Source organism: Eutrigla gurnardus, assembly GCF_963514095.1.
Source record: "Eutrigla gurnardus genome assembly, chromosome: 11".
NCBI lineage: Eukaryota > Metazoa > Chordata > Actinopteri > Perciformes > Triglidae > Eutrigla > Eutrigla gurnardus.
Window position 1 is genome coordinate 15226542 of NC_139925.1, and position 21234 is coordinate 15247775.

Consider the following 21234-nt stretch of genomic DNA (forward strand, 5'->3'; position numbering starts at 1 on the left):
AAGATATCATCATCAGATTCATGTCTTCAGGTTAACTGTCACAGACGAGAAGTGAGGACGGAGAAAAGAGAGGAAAAGAGGAGTGGAATGAACCGGTCGCTGTCATCTCCTCCCGTCCTTGGACATGAGTACCTGTCACTTCTCCTTTTCTTTCTCCTCCAACACCATCTGTCTCGCCATCTCTCCGCGTCCAAGACTCTCTCAAGGTAGACTGGCTTTGCTGCGAGGCATTAACGGGTTGTTGTTTGAAGAACAGAAGAGAGCACAAAAAACCCCCCTGCAATTTCATCCTCACTCACTTTGTTGTTCTAAAATCAAGGGTAATGCCCGGCTCTCATCCCACCAATTAACTTGACCGAGGCTAAAACAGAGTTCATGGAGCGCTGCGTTACAGATTGCTGTGGCAGTGCTTCTTTAATGCAGCCCACTCCACTTGACAGAGCGGTGTAAAAAGGGTGAAAGGGTTGAAGATGAGGTCGCACAAATAAGAGTTGGGGAAGGGTGGGGAGGGAGAGGCCAGGAAGGAAGGCAAACTAAACAAGGAAGACGTTCCATATCTCATCACCAAAAACACACAAGGGCCAGAAAACATTCCCTTCCTCTCTCTTCCTTCCCCTCCCTCTTTTTTTTCCTGGTTGCCCATGTCAGAAGTGATATGAGCGCGCTGCATCGCCAGGACTGACAAGCGGTGACTAGCTGCCGGCAGGTGGGAAGTATGGCCCAGCATATGCTTCCGCTAAACCCGCCAAATCCACACCTCATCAAAATGCAAAGGGTTTCTCCCTTCCCCCCCACCCTCTTCTTCCCCATCCCTCCCCCGTTGCTCTCCCTCCAATTCTACGGCTCTGGCCTCTCTGCCCGCTAGTGACACCTGTGGACAAAAAGTGACACGGCGCTTAATATTTCATGGGCCGTGCACAGTGGGGCGCGTAATCCAAAGTGAATTCCCTCAGAGCGCTTGCATTTACATGAAATCAAGTCACTCCTCATCAGTCACATCACCTGCACTGCCCCCCTGAAAGCCCCCCCCACCCTCCTCCTTCACAAATGTGGACACACACACCTCTTGCAGCCGGTGAGTGTGACAGAGAGCAGGAGGAAGAGGGGGCTGCATCATTCATGAGGGTTAAGGCTAACACCATTGGGAATGAGCCAGTGTTTTAGAAAAAGAGAAGTTTCTCCACTTTCCTCGTTTCCGTCCGTCCCTCCTTCCTTCCTTCCGTCCGCACTGTGATAACTAAATGGATGCAGTCTGATGCGTTTGTGTGGCTCTGAGAAGGGGAATTTAAGTAATGTGTCTGCGTGTGTGTGGTTGTGCATGTTTAAACTCATGTCTAGTCACCCCGCCAAGCTGAGGAATCAAACTGAGAATCCGTCTGGGCCGCACACAGATGTCAATCTGCACCATCGCCACACCAGTCTAACCAGTGTCTCCTCCCTGCCAGCTCAAATGTTGTCAATTAGCCGACAGGGGGAAAGTACATCATTTATTAATTGCTCTAAAAAACCCCAAAGAGAGTCAGACCTCAGCATAAATAAAGCACTTAAAACCTGAGCCACTGCCGAACACATTTGACAGGGCACATTCGTAATAAGTTGTGAATTCTGCCAAGTCTTCTTATGCCAGCTATCTGTCACTGAGACGATTTCCTGAAACGAGCTCGTCGCTGACAAAACCAAGGGAAAGAAAATAACCATTTTTCCTTCGGGAACAAATTGGTAAATGGCAATATTCCACAAATCTCCTCATGCTGAGTGACTAAACTGTCTTAGGTGGCAGAGTGGGGAGACACATTTAAAGATCAATACCAGCTTTTCACCAAGCCCTGAACAAGTGTCTGACACAGTACAAAAGTACTGCCTCATGTCCACCCACGCAATGAAGATAATGGGATGAGCGATAATCTGCCATGTACATGAACTGTGCTCTCCAGTGAGCACTATCAAACAAAAGTAAAATTATCTCTCAAGCCTTTTTCAGAATATAACATGAACTCTTAAAGGGTTCTCTTGCAAAATTACAACATCCCTATTATTTGAAATGTGAAAAAAATGAGCAAAGGAACGAGGGCACATCGAGCCGGGAAGGAAGTTTGGTTTGATGAAGGATTTGAGGACAGCCACTGGAGCAAAATGACCTCTGGTCACTCAGCCTCAGGCCTGTATGTGCACTCATGTATGTGTGTTTGCATGTGCTTTAGGCTACTGAGCCTTGTGGCGTCCACAGTAAGGTGACTTAGGTGCCCCCTGTCATACGATGTCACTAGATCACAGAATGCCACTTTCTTCTTTCAGCCGGTTCTGCTGATACAGTTTCAGCTATAATTTTAACTTCAACCATAAACACCCTGATCAGAATATATAAAGTTTGGTTGGTAAAGCAGGTTCATGTTACAGATCCAGCTTATTATTATATTTTATTATGAGTCAGTTTTTTCGGGAAATGGGATGAATGAGACTACTTTTCTTAGTGAGACATTGGCCTCGCTATATGATCTCAACAGTAATTAACAGTTTGATGAGTCAGAACATGTATTTTAGCCATACACCCAGGAGGCTACAAGAGGCTAGAAAACGGACATCCATGTCTGAGTGCAGCTCCTGAAAGTCAAGGTGTCTTTTTCACTCATCTGTACAAAAGTGGCTGACATGGGGAGTTCTAAACTTTCCGGTCTATTCCTAGAGCTCTCCGGAGAGACCTGTATGTGTGCGTTTGTGAGCGAGTGTGTTTATGCATGTGTTGTTTCATCCCTTCCTGCTCCAACTCTCTCACTCTGGGATCAGACCTCTTTGCCCTTGACTGCCCCAGCACAGTGAAATCTGTCCCAGTTGGACCACTCTGTAGGGCATAAATATTTGAGGGAAACACTCCTTTAAAAGCTCTTTCTGGTACAGAGGACGGAGGAAGTCATAATCCCCTCTACACCACAAAAGTAACACACGTGCTCATAAACTGCGAATATCATGCTCATCCAAAAAAAAACCTCTCCGTTTCAGATAGGATGCACAAACAGCTGGTGGGCACATTTCTTTCCTACTTGGGGCTCCATGGCACCCATTAACTTCTCAAAAACACATGAGATTGTTCACGAGGCTGGAGTGGCCTTAGATCCAAATACAAGCTTCTCACAACAAGTTGTCATGTTCACTTTCAAGATCTATTGATCTCTGAAGCTACTGCATTCCAAGTGATTGATTAAGCACAGGTTTCAAGAATATATTAAGGAATGAACAATTCCCAGTTATTCAACAAGCGGCCAAAAGAAAGTGGTCATGTGGGAATTATCCTTTTAGTGAAGCTGCAGAGTCATAAATCCACACATTAAGACTCAATATCAATTAAAAAGGTGTGTGTGTGTGTGTGTGTGTGTGTGTGTGTGTGTGTGTGTGTGTGTGTGTGTGTGTGTGTGTGTGTGTGTGTGTGTGCGCGTACCAGCTGTGTTGCTGTCTTTGACATGCTGAGTGAGGAGGGGCCAAAAGTAGTGAGGCCTTACAGGCAAGTCCTGTTCCTTCAACATCTTCATCAGCTCTAAAGACATACCTGCAAAAAAAAAACAGTAAAAGATTACCATTGCTGCCGTGACGTATGTAAATATTCACAATTCCCCTAATGCACATGGTGAGCTTGTGTAAAGAAATAGTTAATGAAGACACATCATGTGTGCCATACCAGTCTTCTTGGCCTCCAGGGCACAGGACAGAGTGAAGCTGAGTGCTGCGGTGTGAAGGTTTGACTCCTGCAGCTCTTTGCAATAGCTGCCAATCTTCTCCAGTGACTGTAAAACACACACACACACACACACACACACACACACACACACACACACACACACACACACACACACACACACACACACACACACACACACACACACACACACACACACACACACACACACACACACACACACACACACACATCACACATCACACATCACACATCACACATCACACAAGATGTCAATATTCAACACACACTGTAATCAGGTTCGGGGGGAGCGATGGTTGACGTTTGTACCGTGTCCATGTTGACACAGTGTCTGAGGAAGAAGTTGCCCAGGTTGGTGGAGTCGTTGTTGAAGCTGTCGGACTGCAGGGTGGGGAAAGTCTTCAGGATGTGGAAAGCTGTGTCCGCCTGGTTCTGGGTGATGAGGCTCAGGCACAAGTTCATGGCATCTACAGAAAGATCAACAGCTACTGATTCTGCTCAGGCCCGTAACACTGTCGATGATGATTCAGCTGCTGAAGACTACAGTGTTGTGGGAAAACATCCAGTGTGTGTGTGTGTGTGTACCTGGAACATAGCCCCTCTCGTGCCTCAAGCGTTCAACCATGTCTGGGATGAGCTGCTGATGTCCGGCCTTGGCCAGAGTGAAGATGACCTGCATGACGTCCCTGTCCATCAGACTACAGTCTGCACTCTCTGCTGCCTCCATAGTCTGACAGACACACAGCGAGAGAGAGATCAGACAGTGAAGAGAAGCAGGAACGCGTGATGGGAAGCAGAAAGAATAAAGGGAAGGGAGAGAGATGGGGGAGGGGATAGAGAGAAGGAATAGATGGGACACACACCGTTTTCAAATTGTCCAGGTCTCCTTTCTCAGCATAGGCGTTGAGCAGTGCTACATAGGTGTCAGGACCGGGTTCGATTCCCGCTCCCCGCATCACAGACAGGATGTTCTTAGCACTCTCAATGTCCCTGCACGGTGAGAGACAACAGCTGGTTTCAAATGTAATCATTCCAACAGCGACACCTATTGTGAGCCATTCACCAAGAGGAGGACACTCACCCTGCCTGAGCATGGCCGGTCACCAGGGCGTTGAAAACAGCCTCGGTGATGGGTAAATCTTTGCTCTTCATGAAACCCAATATGGTGCTGAGAAAGTGAAAGAGAAGGCAATTAAAATGGAAAGAATTGTAAATTCTAAAAGGCACAATATGTTTCTATTCAAAACAAATAATAGTATATAAAATATAAAGAAGCAATATATCTCATAAAATATAAATGTGATCATACACACAAAAGCAAAGAGACTAGATTCAGCTTTTGAGAATAATGCTATTTTGTAATCATCTGTTAAGCAGTAGCTCTGTTGTTGGTTGGTAGAGAGTTTGCATACCTGGCTCCCTCGATATCTCCAGTTTGGCAGTATGCTGCTATGAGTCTTTGGAAGGTAACCTATGCACACAAATAAAGAGGAAATCAAATAAAAGCTTGAAATCACCAAATATACAGGATTTGTAGAAAAATCAGAGTGCAAAAATGCTGCTCTGATCCAAGTGAACATCAGGCAGGTGAGACACATCTTTTTAAAGGATGTGAATAACTAATTTTTATAATAAATTACAACACGCTGCATAGCAAACTAAATTCTTCACACGTGTTTCTTTTCCATCGGGACATTAGTGGTTGAAGGCTTCGAGCAGACATCTGTGATTAATGTACTGCAGCGCTTACTCTGTTGGGCTGGACGTTGGCCGCTTCCATCTTGGCCAGGAAGTCAGTGGGGGAGAACTTGAACTCGTTCTGCAGGTAGACCTTCAGCAAGGCATTGTAATGACTCACATCGTACTGTGCACCTGGGAAGGACAAGTGTGCAAACCTATAACATCAACACAACTATAGGGTTCTCACTCTATTCTAGAGATCAGTTGATCAGGGATCACACACTAACATACTTCAATGATTTGGAACATAACTTAGTAGTTCGTTGGTAAATAGGAGAATGTTGGAGCTATTTTCCCAAACAACACGTGATTTTTAGGGACATTTATTTTTCCATTATTGGAAAACTGTTTTTCCAGGTTTTCTAAGAAGCTTGAGAACCCTGATTTTAGAGTTATTTGCCCCAATTCATTCACAGTCTAATAAATAAGACTCCTCTAAAAGTATAAACATTTGAAATCATGGTTAAATTTTCTAAGTTCAGCAGCACCAGACAGCAAAATGGCACTATGGATAATGTGATGGTTAGGTTGTGACTATTGCTGCATCATTGGCCTCTTACCCAACTCCCGCAGCTTCTCCCACACATGGTGTGCCAGCTCAGTGCGCTCTGCCAGGGGAACCTCTGGCAGCAGCGACCCACAGCTACGCAGCAGTAACAAGGCCTGGTTACCACTGGGATAACCTGCAGACAGACACGAAGGGAAGGTGAAGATTTGGATGCAGAAAAACAAAAGGGGGACAACAAAAGTGGCGCATAATTTAAGAGGATGAGCAGTCTCCCTCTTTCACAAGTTACCATGATGGAAATGTTAATCATACATGAGTAACAAACACATAACTACACTTCTGAGGATTATTAGCATAGTTGCAACGAGGCTTAGCTCATCCTTTGCTGCTGATGGATGGTACCACCTGATAGTGAAGACATAGCAGCCAGCTTGTCTGATTCACTCGTCTCTCAGAGAGAATAGTCTTGATGAAATGTTTGACTGCAGACTAATAACAAGTCTTTACAAGAACAAAATCGGATTACTGTTCCGGCTGCCTACCTGTCCTGCAGATATCATGGAAGATGCGGAGCAGCAGAGTCTTGGTGATGCGACCGGTTCTCCTCACGGAGCTGTCGAGCTTGGCCAGAGCCCAGTCAAACTGCTGGGCCTGCTTGGACCGGACCACAGTGCTGGCCTCGTCCTTCTGCTCTGTGGCCACCGCATAGTTACGCACACACCCCGCTGCATACGGCCACACGCGACTGTAGATCAGATCATGACATCAGGGAGGAACGGAGGTGGATGGAGGTGAAGGAGGAGACGGATCAGAGAGAACAGAAGCAGATGAATAAGTGGGTGAAGCACATACAGATGAACACAGTTCTTCTGTGGGTGAATGAAATATAAAACACGTATCAGCGGCATCCTAAATTGTCTGAAAAGCATAGGATGTGTTTAGTGCATCACAATAACACATATCAGAGAAGCAGCACCACAGACACATCCCTGGATGTTTTAAGAGCTATGACCTTGAGAGCAAGGCCCCAGCACAGGAACAGGCTGTTATCCCTTAGCTTTTACATAGGCTGAGGTCAGAGTGTCTCTAGTACTTCATGACATATTCCAAATTATACAATAACTTTCATCCATCACCCAAGTTGCAGCACCACAACGTTCATTGCTGCTCTCCAAAGATATGGATTTTGCTAAAGCTATCAATTTTAGCTCATAAAAGTAAGAGGAACCAAACTTATTTGCCAGTTACATTATAATCACGACCGGAGTTACAGTCATTATGGCTTAATAATGAGTCTGTGTACATGACCTGGTTACACACGTTTGGTCATCACTTTGTGTAAAAGGGGAGCCATGTTTACTTAACAGTTAGCCAGGCAGCTAACATAAGTACATATATATTTAACACAACACCCGTATGTCGGCACGCCACATTTAATACTACATTTCACACAGGCCCGGCGTGGTTGCCTGTGTGTCTCTGGCTGTCATTGAGCCTCAATGACATCTCTACTCCACGCGTGGATCTCAGCTAACGTTACACCGGCTAACAGGCTGCGTGATACCTGGACGCGTTTCCCGAAGCAGGGCTGATCTGTCGCGAACAAACTCCGCTCTTTCTGCCGCCGAGAGCTCCGCTGTACAGCCGGCTGAACGGCGGTCCGTTTCTCTTGGTCCCTGTGATCTGAAGCAAGCCCGAAGGCGAAAACTTGAGTAACCGGGCCGATCTCAAGAGCGCAGCCATGTTTCCTGTCGCACCGTGGAAGGGCATCCGCACCACGTGACCGGTCAAACGAAGGAAGCACCGCGAGAGCGCCGACCGCGAGAGCGTCAGTTTGTTCTTGTAAAGGGAAGTACTCACATGTTTGACTAAATATCCGCTGTAATAACTGTGTACAAATACTACAAGTGGAATTCCTGCATTAAAAATATAAATCAAGTGAAAAATACATGAGTATTACAAAATATATTTTGTAATACTTCAAATTCATTATGGGGAATAGCGCATTTAGGAATTATACATTCATATGCAAATATCACTATAATGTTGCAGCTGGTGGTTCTGCTAATTTAGATATTGCCCTCCTCAACAGACCTTTCTCAGTTCCCATGGGGAATTCAACTTTTATTTGTCAAAACATTATTTTATTTCCTGTAAATGATGCTAAAACCATCATAACCAAATGAAAAATAAATATCACAGCCCCATGCCATTTATTCAACGTACACCTACTTTGTCTTAGATCTAAGTTTATCACCAACCCAAAATATAAAAAACATCATCATCATCCTGAACAGTGTTTATCAGTATATTAAGAGCAGACCAGTAATGACTTTTTAGTAGTTGAGTTTCAGTAAGAATTTATTCATATAATTTTATTACATCATGAACTTTGACAAACATTAGTATGTTCAAGAGAGATTTCATTAGCTCAGCTCTTCAATTAACGTACTATTTCCTTTGCTCTTCCCTTTCTTCAAGCTCTCCTCAACTACAGTCTTTGCTTTCTCCATGCTGCTTCTTACACTCTCTCTTTTACTGTGTTCGTTCCACAACTCAATAGCCAGTCTACGGATCCTGTGGGCATTGTCCAACACCCACGCTTGGAGGAATTCACACTTCTTGCTTGCCAGGAAGTACTTCTGTCTCCTCGCTCCTTCCTCTCCCTCTTTTGAAAGGGCAGTTCTGGCCTGGGAGAGCACCGAGCGAAGCTGACTTAAGGCTGCGAGGCAGTATTCTGTAGTGTCCTTTCGGTCGCGGCCGGTCATGATGTGAGCCACGGCTTCCACCGCCCGGGCCGGAGCAAGAGGATCCTCCTTGTCGAGGTAACCGCCGCTCAAAATGAGAGTTTCTCCACAGTCTAAGGCCTCTTGGACGGAGTTGAACACCCTGCTTGAGCTCAGTCCCTCAGATAGAGCCAGAATCATGTCACAGAACTCAAACATCAGTGAATCAGTGTCATTGTTTAACAGAGACAGGGTGAAGGTGTAGCCAAAAAGGGAATTGACTAAACAATAGCATACCAGGGGAGATGGATTCGCACATAAAGAACTCAACTTTTGGATCTTTGCCGAGATTTTAGGGACACTGGGAAATGCTGAACTTCCCTCTCCCTTGCTTGATTCATTTTGGTTTGCTCCTTTAACCTTTCTCAACTTTTTAGCTGCTTTCCCCTGATGCTGAACCACTTCTTGTGACTTTTTGACTTTATTATCAGCATCCTGTTCAGCCATAGTTGTTGAATTATTGCTCTCCAGTTTGCTCACTTCTTCCTCAAGCACCTGCACCAGTACTCTCCCTCCCTCCTCATGCTCCTCCCACCACGGCTTCCACAGGGGAACCAGCCTGCCAAGAGTGCCCGTCTTCATCAGATCCATAAATGTCTCTTTCTCCTCACCGTTGAGAAGTTCCCACAGCTCCTCCTCTGAAAGCGTGTCAATATCCAGCCCTGAAAGCCGATCAGTCAAATCCAGCTCCCCTTCTGCACCTTCAGCGCCCTCGTCTATGTCTCCGTGCAGCAGCTCCCCTTTTCCAATCTCTTCAAGTTTTCTCAAAATAGCCTCGATCTCTGTTTCACTCTCTTCTCCAGACTGTTGAAGTTCTGCTAACCTGGCCAGGAGCCCCATAACCTGCACTTTCTCCGCTGCATTTCCTCCCCCTTCGTCTGTCTCATCCGACACAACACCAGCATCCTTCAACAAACTTTCCATCCCCCCGTCTGTCTTTTCCGCCTTCTGTCTGAGTCCAAGAAGGATCTCCTGCATTTTATTTCTCCCTTCACTTTCTGTTTTCCCCATTTCCTTCAGTTCCCGTAGAACAGCCTCCTTGTAAAACTCCTCAGAGCACACGGAGTGATCTGGGCTCTGGTAGCAAACCAAGCCACAGTAATGAAGGTTACACCGGGGGCAGGTGTAACATGAGGGCTTGAGTTTACATAACATGCAGACTGCATTCCTCCCAGCGGTGCTGCTATTCACTGCAGCCTCCTCTTGTGTCTTGGCTGGCGTGAGAAACTCCTCTTGCCCAGAAGCAGCACCTCTGGACGGTAGCAGGACCCCATCTCTGGTCACTGTGTCGGGCTCCGTGTCGGTCCACTCCTCTTTTGGACCGATGTCTGTCAGGAGACTCCTCACAGACGGAGGAAGTCTCCGTCTAATTACTGGGTTCATTGGAGGTCGAAGCACGATGCTGTAGCAAAAGGGAACGGCAGCCGAGTGGTATCCGATCCAAAAGAGGTTATCTAAGAATTGGAGAAATCAAAATGATAGTAGTTAGTTAGTATCCCGTGTGAGATCTTTAGGTACTCCTGTCACAACATTAATTAGACGGTTTTAGTTGCTAACGTTAGCTACCAACACAGAGTGTGTTATACGTTACAGCCACAAAATGCTCTGGAAGTCGCCGACAAAGCTTTGCTGGAAACGTTCCCTGTCAAAATAATAAGCGTTATACATCGATAATACGTTAAAGAACAACATTAACTTACTGCCGAGTATTTGCGCCTACAACGTTTCACGGTTGTTGTCCAAGCCACCATGTCGCATGTTGATGACGTAGGCTTGGCTTTCTTTAGCTCGAAGTTTTTTTTCTTTTCTTTTCAGACACACACACACACACACACACACACACACACACACACACACACACACACGCACACACACACACACACACACACACACACACACACACACACACATACACACATACACACACACACACACACACACACACACACACACCCTGCTGCTGTATAAATATATGTATGTATATATCATACATACAGGTTTTTCTTGCTGCTACAATATACAATTTTAAATAATTAAAATGTATATTTTTAAATTAAACATTACACAAGGTCTATTATGTATCTGCTTCTGGAGTCTTCAGTCATATCCCTCATCAGTAGAAACATAAAGCATTATTTCCTTATATCCTGATAAAGTTGTCTAATTTTTAAGAGATTGTTTTTCTCCAAAAAGAAATTGTCTGTTGAATTTGAAAATTCCCATTTGTCTACTAATCTGAAGACCATATCAAGTAGAAACCAGAGGAAAACAACACAATCTTATCAGTATAAAAACAATGTATTGGATTTCATGTAGCTGTCTTTTCTTAACTTTAAAGGTTAATTGGTCTTGTCCAATTTGTTTCATGTTGATATTTACACCTTGACCATGTCGAGCCTGTCCAAATCTGCTGCCATCACTTATTATTGCATCCATTTAGTCTAGAAAACTGAAACCGGTCAAGCTGGAACTGCATTTCAAGAGTATCTAGCTTCCACGCTGTGACTTATTCCCAAGTGAAACAGGATCGGACGGTGGGAACTTGACTTCATATAAAAACACGAAGACATTTCTGTAATTTTTTCGGCATATATTGTTATATATAGGCGACCAATATGACTGGGGATATGATCTAAAAGGGTTAAAAGGGCATTTATCATTTCAAGTCCACTTCAAATGCTCACTGACCATATATAGAAAATCTATGTGAACTGCTGACCAACTGACTGAACACATCTGTTCCATGAGGCTTTAGCAGTGGCACTGCCCACACACACAATAGCATAATAAATAAATAAATGACTGAACAAATTGTTGTTACGGTGAAAAGTTGTGACATTATTCAAGCTAGAGCTTCAATTGTTGGAAAGCAGCCAGGCAGATTTGAATGACTCATCACAAGCATGTAGCCTATGCATGTCACAGTCTGACTAACTGTCCCCCCCATCTAACTTTCTGTCAATCCGTACATCATGCATGTCCGTCTATGTGCGCCTCCCTGACTGTGCTGTGTGTCTACATCTCCCATGGGGCTGTTTGCTATGAGGTGATTGTCTCCTGCAGGGGGTCAAGCATGGTAAAGGTCACGCAGGTGGGGAGTTGTCAGATGGCTGTCCACCCCTCACTGGGCCAAGGGGTTCCCGTGCCGCCTGTCACAGCCTGTGGGGAAAGGGGTAAGAGGAGGGGGGTCTGAGGTCGACGTGTGCCATGCTGTCTTAGCCCCGCCCCTGGCTGCCGTGCCAGCAGTCCTGGGTGGGCTGCTGCCTCCTCGTGTCTCCTTTATCCTTCCATGGCATGTCCTGTGACATGTTAGTACCCCCCAACACTAAATCCACAAGCTTACTTATGACCGTTAGAATGATGATATACTGTATAATAAAAGCATATTCTCTTCCAGATTAGGAAGGCTTTTGTTCTTGTTGCATTAGTTTCTGCATATATTTGATCATTTTTATGACAATTATAATCAGAGAGAGAAAAGATGGGTGTATGCAGATGATTTCCCATCCAGTTTTGTATGAGAAAATCCTACTTGATGATGATGAATATGAAATAAATCTTCTTATATAGAGATTTTTCTTATGCTTTATTATATTTATTGCAGGGGTGATGAAAGTCTTCAGATTTTAAAATGGGATTCGAGTGCAAGACATGATAAAAAACAACATAAAATGCACAGTACACACACACACACACACACACACACACACACACACACACACACACGCATCCCGCTGTCTGCCACCAGCTGATAGGTGACATGGAACAGGCTCTGCCTTTTGGGCATGTCCAGCCCCGGCACGTCTGTACAGCAGCAGGGTGTGTGTGTGTGTGTGTGTGTGTGTGTGTGTGTGTGTGTGTGTGTGTGTGTGTGTGTGTGTGTGTGTGTGTGTGTGTGTGCAAAGAGTAGATGTTGATTTAGACTGTTCTGTCACCTGTCAGCCCAAAAGGATCTGGCATTATAGGATCCCCAAAAGTGTGCGCGTGCATGTGTGCAAAGCTTGTGTGTTTGGGGGTGGGGGGGTTGGGGGGGGGGGGGGGGGGGGGGTGATATGATAATATGAAATGGCTGTAACCTCACCTGTAGTGCACAGTGTAAGAGGTGAAACAAGATGCTGCATGTAGAACTTTATTCCCTCAGGAATGTGCACCTACAATGATTAAAAACCTCTTTTAGTGCCCTGCAGCAGCAAATAGAACATACCGTGTAACACAGAGGCCACATTTCATACGACACACTTATATGACAAAATATGAACGGAATAATCACAGACCTACCAAACAGATATGAGAAGAAGGATCGTGAAAACGATAAAAAAATTTTTTTTTTAAATGATATGAAACCATACAATAGATCATATTGTTAAATAAATGCATAAAATAGAGATAAATAAGAGATTAACATAAAATAGGCGCTAGATAAAAACACAACAAAAGTAATAACACAGATAATCACAATATTGAAAAAGGGCACCAACGTATGTGAGTGAATCAGTGAGTCAGTGAGTGTTCTGGTGGAAGCTTTACTGAAACCTGACATAGCAACAACATCCTCTTCATCACTCACCCTCTCATCCTCCTTTCAGCTCTCCTCCATATAACCTTTTTTTTCATGAATGAACCCAGGAATGTAAGCTCCGTTCTCCAGCATGAAAGCATCAATGTACCCCTTCAATAATTCATCTCCAGGATCTATTATTTACCTATTATTATAAGCCTTTACTGTGCCTCCTCCTCCGCTCTCCTCTCCCCTTCTTCCTGTCTTCCTTCATATAATTGACAACCTTTGCCAGGTCACTCGATCCACGCGAACAAATCCCCGTTACCAGCTCCTCGGACTCTCCCTTTTGATTGGTGCATGTGTGTGTGAGTGTTGGGTGCAGTGCGGCGTGTGATGTGCTAAAACACAGGTAGATGGAGTGGTAGCCTCTCAGTGACCTAAAGCGGCTGTTGACAGCAGTGACAGTAGAAACAAGCGAGAAGAAGGAAAAAGAAAGCCCGCAGCACTCTAGAAGTCATCCTGCACTCTGTCATCGTGGCCGTCGACCAGGCAGGAAATAGAGGGTCCGGTGTATCTCAGTAGCCTACACCAGTCATTTCATGTACTAGTATTTATTTCTACACCTGTGATTTTGATGTACTTGTATTTTGTAACTCCAGATTTGAGACTTTTTCTCTCACTTTTCCCTCCCTCTCTCTCAATCCCTACCTCACCCTTTTGATGTGTATTTTCTTAACAAATAGAATATTATTGAATAAGGCTGAATAAAGGTGCCAAGTTTAGATTACATCTCAATGAGCAAACTTTGGTGTCTGGAAGCTATTCTGTTTCTCTGTTTTGAATGGTTTTGGACAGCTCTTGCATCGTTGAAATTGAAATATTTTATCTGGTTGTATTAGAACTTTTATTCATGATTTTTTTGATTTGTGTATTGAGTATTTTTTTCTGTTTTGTTGTTTGTCTGTTACTTAAATAGTTGTTTTGTCTCAATGAGGCATAGTTAATGTTGAATAAATAAATACATTTAATGCAAAAAAAATGCCATTTATTCATTTCGTATTTAAAAGTGTTATTATTGTGAGGTCAAGACGGTATGCAGCGGACCTCCCCTGCTCAAAAATGCCAAAAGACAATATAGAAAATGAACACTTAATAAGCAGCAACCAGTCAGTAATAAATCATATTCAATCCCACTTTATTTTAAATAATAGTAAATGTTTAACCAGTAACTTTGATTCAAGACTATTCCTATTTGATGATTGCTACTAAATATTAATAATAACAATAATAACAATAATAATAATATTATAAATAATAATAATAATAATAATGGATTGGATTATGGCACTTTTCCACTCAAAGCGCTCGAATATATAGTTTATGAAATTTCGTTATATAGTACTTTCCTGTTTTTGTTAGCCTGACCTCTCTATGTCTTCTCATGACTGGTAAAAAAAAAAGAGAAAAAAAAGTGAGGCTTCCATGTTTTCCCTCTACTTCCCCTTCTCCATCACACCATTCCCGCAGGAGCAAACTTGAGACTGACTGTGTATCGGTGTATCACCCGCCTCCATCTGTCTAACCTCTGGCACCGCCTCCCTCCATCCCCTCGAGAGGGAGCAGCGGATCAAGACGAGGGGAGGAATGGAGGAAGGAGCGAGGGAGCGAAAGAGAGAAGTGTGTCTGTCCCAAAGGATTGGTCTCTGTCTGTCTAGATCAGGAAGTGAGAATGTGAGGGCAGGGGAGGCAGAGCAGAGACAACCCTTCAGTGTGTGTGTGTGTGTGTGTGTGTGTGTGTGTGTGTGTGTGTGTGTGTGTGTGTGTGTGTGTGTGTGTGTGGACCTTGTTGAGCTGAGGTGTCATATATGTGAAGATCACAGTTTCAAGCTAGTGGCAACCAGGGACGATGCTCTAAATCAGTGAAATGCCAGAGACAACTGTGCTGTGATATGTTGTGTGTATGTGTATGTGTTTGTGTGCATGCATGCATGTGTGTGTGTGTGTGTCTTATGGGACATTTGATGGAGATTACAATAATGCCACTTTTAGTTCCTGAAAGTGAAAATGCTATCAAGTATGTCACCTTGGAAAAAAAAAAAGAGAGTGACATTGTCGCATCTCGACCCAGATGTCGCACACTCATGCACGCACAAACACATGCACACGCACTCATCACACACACAATCTACATCACTGTTTTTTTTTTGTCTCCTCACAGCCAAGTCAGTTGAACTCAAGTATCCCATCTTCAACGCTTCCTGTCATATTCCAAAATTATTTCTAACTGGATGTAATTTAATTTCCTAGCGTATCCTTAAACCATTTCCCCATTCGTTTGACCATGTTAATGATTAGCCATTACTTCTCAACCATGGCATACTAGTTTTACACTTGCAACCCACATTAAGGTGTTTTAAAAAAATGTATTTAGCTTAATTGAGCTACTCTTCAGTCTTACCACGTACCGCCTGCTCACTCAAGTCCCGTCTTGAAGTCCACCCCTGTTTGGGGATCACTGATCATGCATCACGCCCAGTATCCACGGCATATGTACACACACACACAAGTGTGCGGATGAATAATTAGACAGACTCAGGGCTGTCTCTCTGTTTCCCCCTCACACATAACGGCCACATGAATGTAGGCCAACTCACTGTCGGCTTCGCTTGCCTCTCAGCGCAGTCAAAACAACACACTAACTGTTGTCTCCTCCTGTTTATCAACCTCCATCTATCTCTTGTTACCTCCATCTATCTTTAACTCTCTCCTTCATGAGGTGTGAGTCACGAGGACTTGTCTCGCGGATCAGCGGAACAACTGCTCCTGTGGTCGGGCGGCGCTCTCACACAGTGACGTTGATACAGCTATAGTCACATCATTATATCCGTATAGCAGGGGAAAGCCTTCACGCTCCAACACCTACATGCTTTCACCGCATGCCATCCCCGCTGTCTGATGACTGATCTCACTCATTTGCTGTGTGTGTGTGTGTGTGTGTGTGTCCAGCATGACAGATGAAGCGCGACACATATTCAGCATAATATGTTTATCAGAATGTACGCTCAATCTGCTGTTGGATGCACACTGCAGATATTTTAAGAAGAAAATGGAATAAAGGTGTAAGTGGCGGAGAGCCTGTCCATAATCACAGTACATTGCTGTACATTTCAGCGTTTACTGGAAATAAGGCTGTGTTTGAAAATGCCTACTAAAATACTATTCATAATGAGTATGACATCAAATGAAATATGCTGTGCGTGGTGCGTAGGTGGTAGGCCTATGTGGATTCTGTGTGTGCGAGAGATTTCTGAGTATGTGACGTGAGCTAACTGGACACACTCAAAGAGAATATAAAAATAAAACTGGAAAATATGAAAGTGAGTGGTTGATTTGCATTTGCGATAAGCGATTTTCATTCAAACTGGTAATGTCTGAATGAATACAGTCATGTGATTCAGAGAGGACGTCTTGCTTGAGTTTCCTTCAGTGTGAACAGTCTGCTGGAAATACCATAATTAATCCTTCATTTAGTAGGCAGCATGCAGTACATACACACTACGTTCGTATGCAGTACACTAGTGTGCAGTAAAGTAGTATGCAGTACATTAGTATACAGTGTATTACTGACATCCAGCAATGGAAGTGCACATTGTAAATGGTAAAGCATCAACTGAACTGTATTTAATAAAAATAATACATACTATCATCTTGTAAAACCTGTTCTGTGTGTAAATTGATGTGGAAATATGTTGCCATGTTATTAAATAGGTGGTTACTAAATCTTTGAATGTTAGAGTCACACGAGTGCAAGTATACACAACGAGGTGTAAAGGAGGACTAGATAAAGTTTCGTAGTCTCAGCATCTGCTGTTTTTAAGACACATAAAAATCATGAGAGGGGGATGAATACTTATATCGTGGAACAAAAAGTTTAAATCTCTTAAGCTTGTGTTGAACACATCAAACATTTCAGGCATCTAACCAAAATATCATGCTGTCCTCCCCATCCCGTTTGTGAATTTGCATTTTCAGCCGCATACTTTTAATACTGTGAAGCTCTATGGAAGCAAAAAAATCTGATCACAAACCCATACTTGGACCGTAAGTGATGCAACTTTCTATTACTCTAATAAGCAGTGTAATAGCAATGTTATTTTTATTGCTATTTCTGTCAAATATCACATGATAATGGAAATACAGGTGAAATATCACAAAATATTATCATTTAACTGCAACAGAATAACTTGAAAGCAAAGATCTCACACACACACACACACACACACACTGAGCACAGGCTACTGCGTGTTTACCTTGAAGGCAAGGTAAGGCACAATGGAGGAACTCTCTTGAATATTGAGAAGGGACAGGGGAACGCTTGGCATTTTGGGTACGCACATAATCACACACTCTTGTTGTGTTAGTGTTAGCCGGAAAAGGTTGTGCGTTAGTGTGTTTGACAGCTCTCCGACCCTGGCTGCGATGTTGACATTAGTGGACCAGGACACATCACCTCTGCTTTGGGAAAAGGCCTACGGTGAGCCGGCCCTCAAGCACAGCACGGGGTTCTCTGTATGTGTGTGTGGTTTCACCACATCCTCACCGTCTTTGTTCGTGGAAAAGCACCGCAGACATCTGCAATGTAGCACCTGCGGATGCCCGGACAGATAAACACTATGCATATTTGTGTGTTTCTGTGTGTGTATTAAAAACCTATCAATATGGTCTAGGTTTTAAGGTTTTCCCAGTGTGAGTAATCTTCTGCGTTCTTTTCCCAGTAAAGACAAAACACCCATCTTTGAACCATCTCCCTTCTCTGATCTGTTTTCCTGCCGTTTGCATTATAGCTGTAGAGCACACAGAGCCTCGGCCTCCTCAGAGTGTTGATTTTCACCTCGTTGACTTCACTTTCTCACGGATGTCCGGGAATCAAATCCGATGGAGTTCAATATTCACACAAATTGTCACCGTGCCGGCTCCGGAGGATTGAGTGAATGGGAGAGGACAGCGAGACGCAAACAAACAAGCACCTAGATGAATAATCCAACGCCGATGTCAACAACATGCCCGTCATCTTCAGAGCAGACGCAGGCCCTCTCAACCGTGACATGCAATTGGTACGCGGGAAAAAGAAGAAAAGGGTCAACAAAATGATACAGAACAAACTAATAGGGAGAGAAAATTCATACATCTGAAATCTGCCTCAATCCCAACACTCGTTGTTTTCCCCTTGCTGTCTCCTGTGTTTGTATATATGTGTGTGTGTGTGTGGGGGGGGTTCACATGTGATTGTGTGAGCACATGCATGAAGTCCAGAGCTGTCTTTTAATGTGCGGTGTGGAATGTCAGGCATGTTTCGTGGCATTAGGGAGTAGCGAGGAGGACACAGCCAGCCATTGCGCTCCAATGAAGGCGCCTCATAAATGGATGCTCCACCCTACCTTTAACCCCCCCTCACTCATTTACATTTAGGGCATTTAGCAAACTTACAATAAGTACATTTAGTACAACATATCATCGCCGAAAATGAAGAGCAAACACAGTTATAGGTCCTCATCTGTAAAGTACAACAGTGCTATGATCAAAGTGCACACCAAAAAAAAACAAAAAACCTTGGCACTTATCAGTTAGAGGGTCTGCATTCGCCCCAAGGGGGATGATTGCAGATGAGGTTGCCTGAGGAAAAAACCTGGACCGGGGCAATAAGGGAGACTCAACATCTGGAGAACCTGATGAAGGAGAGGAAGCAGCTCTGTGTTGAAGGCAGCGATGATGTGAAATGTTCTCTGTGGAAGCTTATTGCCTCTATGCTGTTGTTCACTGGCCACATGCAGTACTGCAGCTTTGTGATTCAGCTCACTTTACAGTCAACACTCCCTACTTTTATTCACAAGTTTATATTCACTTACTTATTGGTAGAATTTGTCCTATTTATGCACTTCTTTTCTATTTTCTTTTTGCATGATTCTCTCTCATTCACGATCCCTTCTTCCTTTTCCTTCCTCTCCTGGCTTCGCTTAGCTCTCCTCCCAACCTTTGACATCCATCCATACATCCTCCAGCCCGTTGTTGTCTTGTCCATCTCTGTATCTGTCTCGTCTCCAGCCTCAAGTCATGCTCTTAATCCCAATCTCTGTCTCATCCATGACCCTTCCACCTCTCTGTCCTTGGGCCTGTTGGCTGCAGGTGGATGTGGCAGGTCTGTCGCAGGGTGGCGAAGCTGTCATTTACCGTGCATGTGTGTGTGTGTGTGTGTGTACATATTGTGAGAGGGGTGTGAAGGCAGCTGTCATGCTGTCTCAGGATCATATGCTGGCTGTCAGACATGCTGAAAAGTAACTAACATCCAACCAGCAAAACACACATAAACAAACACACGCACGCACACACACACACACACACACACACACACACACACACACACACACACACACACACACACTGTGGGTTCTTGTGAGAACACAATACTAAAATCAACATTCATTTACACTTTGAAATCATGCTTTAATTCTAATTCAACATGAATATGTCTGATATACATTCTTCTGTCCAACAATAGAGATAAAAGTGACTTCAGGGACATATTTAACATATTTGATGGTTCTGCACCAAAGTCCGATATGCCATGCCAGCTCCGGGGGTCATACCTGTTCCACAAGCATGTCAAAAATATCAGTTCTTTATCACTGGAGGAAAAAATGAGCCGAGCCAATGATCACTACATCAAACCTCTGCTCCCTCAGTTTTTCTCCAACCTGCTGTATGTTTTTGCCGTTTGTTTTGTGCATGCGTGGGAATGTGTACATGCGCTTCTCTGTGCACATATGTGTGCATTAATGCATGTGTGTTCATGTCTGCTTGTAAGTTTGTGTTGTGGGATTTCTATGGATATAAGGTGAATGTCTCATCTCTTTGGTCCCCGGTCTGTTCAGGTAAATAACACATTCACACACCACTGGGCACACCATCACCACGTTACCTCCTTCTCCACTATACCATTGATCCCACATACTCTTCTGTTCATTTAGAAATGCCTGCACAGCTACTTGGTGGTGGTGGTGGTGTGTGTGTGTGTGTGAGAGTGTGTGTTTCTGATGTCCAGTGAGACAGTTGAGGTGGGCAGGTCTCCATTGGCCGCAGCGCAGCTGTCGTTTCAGGTTAGTGCAGGCGAGAGGTGGCTGAGGAGGAGGTGGAGAGGGATGAATAAGTGAAGAGACTGCAGACTGGACTCATGTTAAATGTAGAAAGGCTAACGGACCAGACTGCTGTTGAGCTATGTGTGTGTGTGTGTGTGTGTGAGACACACAGAGAGAGAGAGATAGACAGAGAGAGAGAGAGACGTGTATGATTCTACATGTGCACATGGGCACTACAGAGGACCTGCTGCCTGTCCCGCTGAGCTTCCAATTAGCACACACCACTAGAGCAAGACACACACACACAGACACACGCACACACACACAAACACACTGAGGACCCTAGAGAGAGGCCTCAAACCTGCCTGTCAGCTGCTGTTAGCTCACACTGCACTGGGCCGACACCGCAACACACACACACACACACACACACACACACACACACACACACACACACACACACACGCACAAACTTGAATGCAAATTTACACTGGGATTAAGATAATAAATGGTACTTATGCATAAATATTTATCTGAACAACCACATCAAATATAATTCTGTGTGTGTGTGTTAGAGAGAGTGAGAGAGATAGAGAGTGTGTGTGTGTGTGTTAGAGAGAGTGAGAGAGATAGAGAGTGTGTGTGTGTGTGTCTGTGTGTGTGTACAAATGGTACAGTAGAAAAATGTATAATGTTTCTCAAAATTCTCTCTAATCATATCATTAAATTCATCTGGGAGACATGTCAAGGTCCTCCTGAAACACACAAACACACACGCACAGACAGACACACACACACACACACACACACACACACACACACACACACACATTTACACATTATCACTTAAAACCCTC

General features: G+C 44.1%; 2 protein-coding genes across 2 annotated transcripts in view; both read right to left on the bottom strand.

The window, feature by feature from the left end:
• Positions 1–7734, bottom strand: part of lrpprc (leucine-rich pentatricopeptide repeat containing) — a 49998-nt gene extending 42264 nt beyond the window's left edge. Inside the window, exons 1-11 of the mRNA XM_084021995.1 lie at positions 7522–7734; positions 6500–6702; positions 6010–6132; positions 5460–5581; positions 5122–5180; positions 4791–4877; positions 4573–4699; positions 4295–4439; positions 4019–4176; positions 3671–3776; positions 3434–3541 (exon numbers count right to left, since the gene is read on the bottom strand). Of these exons, the coding sequence (XP_083878121.1) occupies positions 3434–3541; positions 3671–3776; positions 4019–4176; positions 4295–4439; positions 4573–4699; positions 4791–4877; positions 5122–5180; positions 5460–5581; positions 6010–6132; positions 6500–6702; positions 7522–7727 (1444 nt within the window). The 5' untranslated portion in view covers positions 7728–7734. The remainder of the gene's footprint in view (positions 1–3433; positions 3542–3670; positions 3777–4018; positions 4177–4294; positions 4440–4572; positions 4700–4790; positions 4878–5121; positions 5181–5459; positions 5582–6009; positions 6133–6499; positions 6703–7521) is intronic.
• Positions 7735–8300: 566 nt separating this feature from the next.
• On the bottom strand, positions 8301–10537 carry znhit2 (zinc finger, HIT-type containing 2). Its single transcript, XM_084021755.1, has 2 exons — positions 10444–10537; positions 8301–10197 (listed from the first exon to the last, which is right to left on the bottom strand). The coding sequence occupies exon 2, from the start codon at positions 10124–10126 to the stop codon at positions 8384–8386; it is 1743 nt and encodes a 580-aa protein (XP_083877881.1). The 5' UTR covers positions 10127–10197; positions 10444–10537; the 3' UTR covers positions 8301–8383.
• Between the last annotated feature and the right edge of the window lie 10697 nt (positions 10538–21234).

Excerpts from the sequence above, each read along its gene's own strand:
- znhit2 (XM_084021755.1), bottom strand. The coding sequence starts at position 10,126 with ATGAACCCAGTAATTAGACGGAGACTTCCTCCGTCTGTGAGGAGTCTC.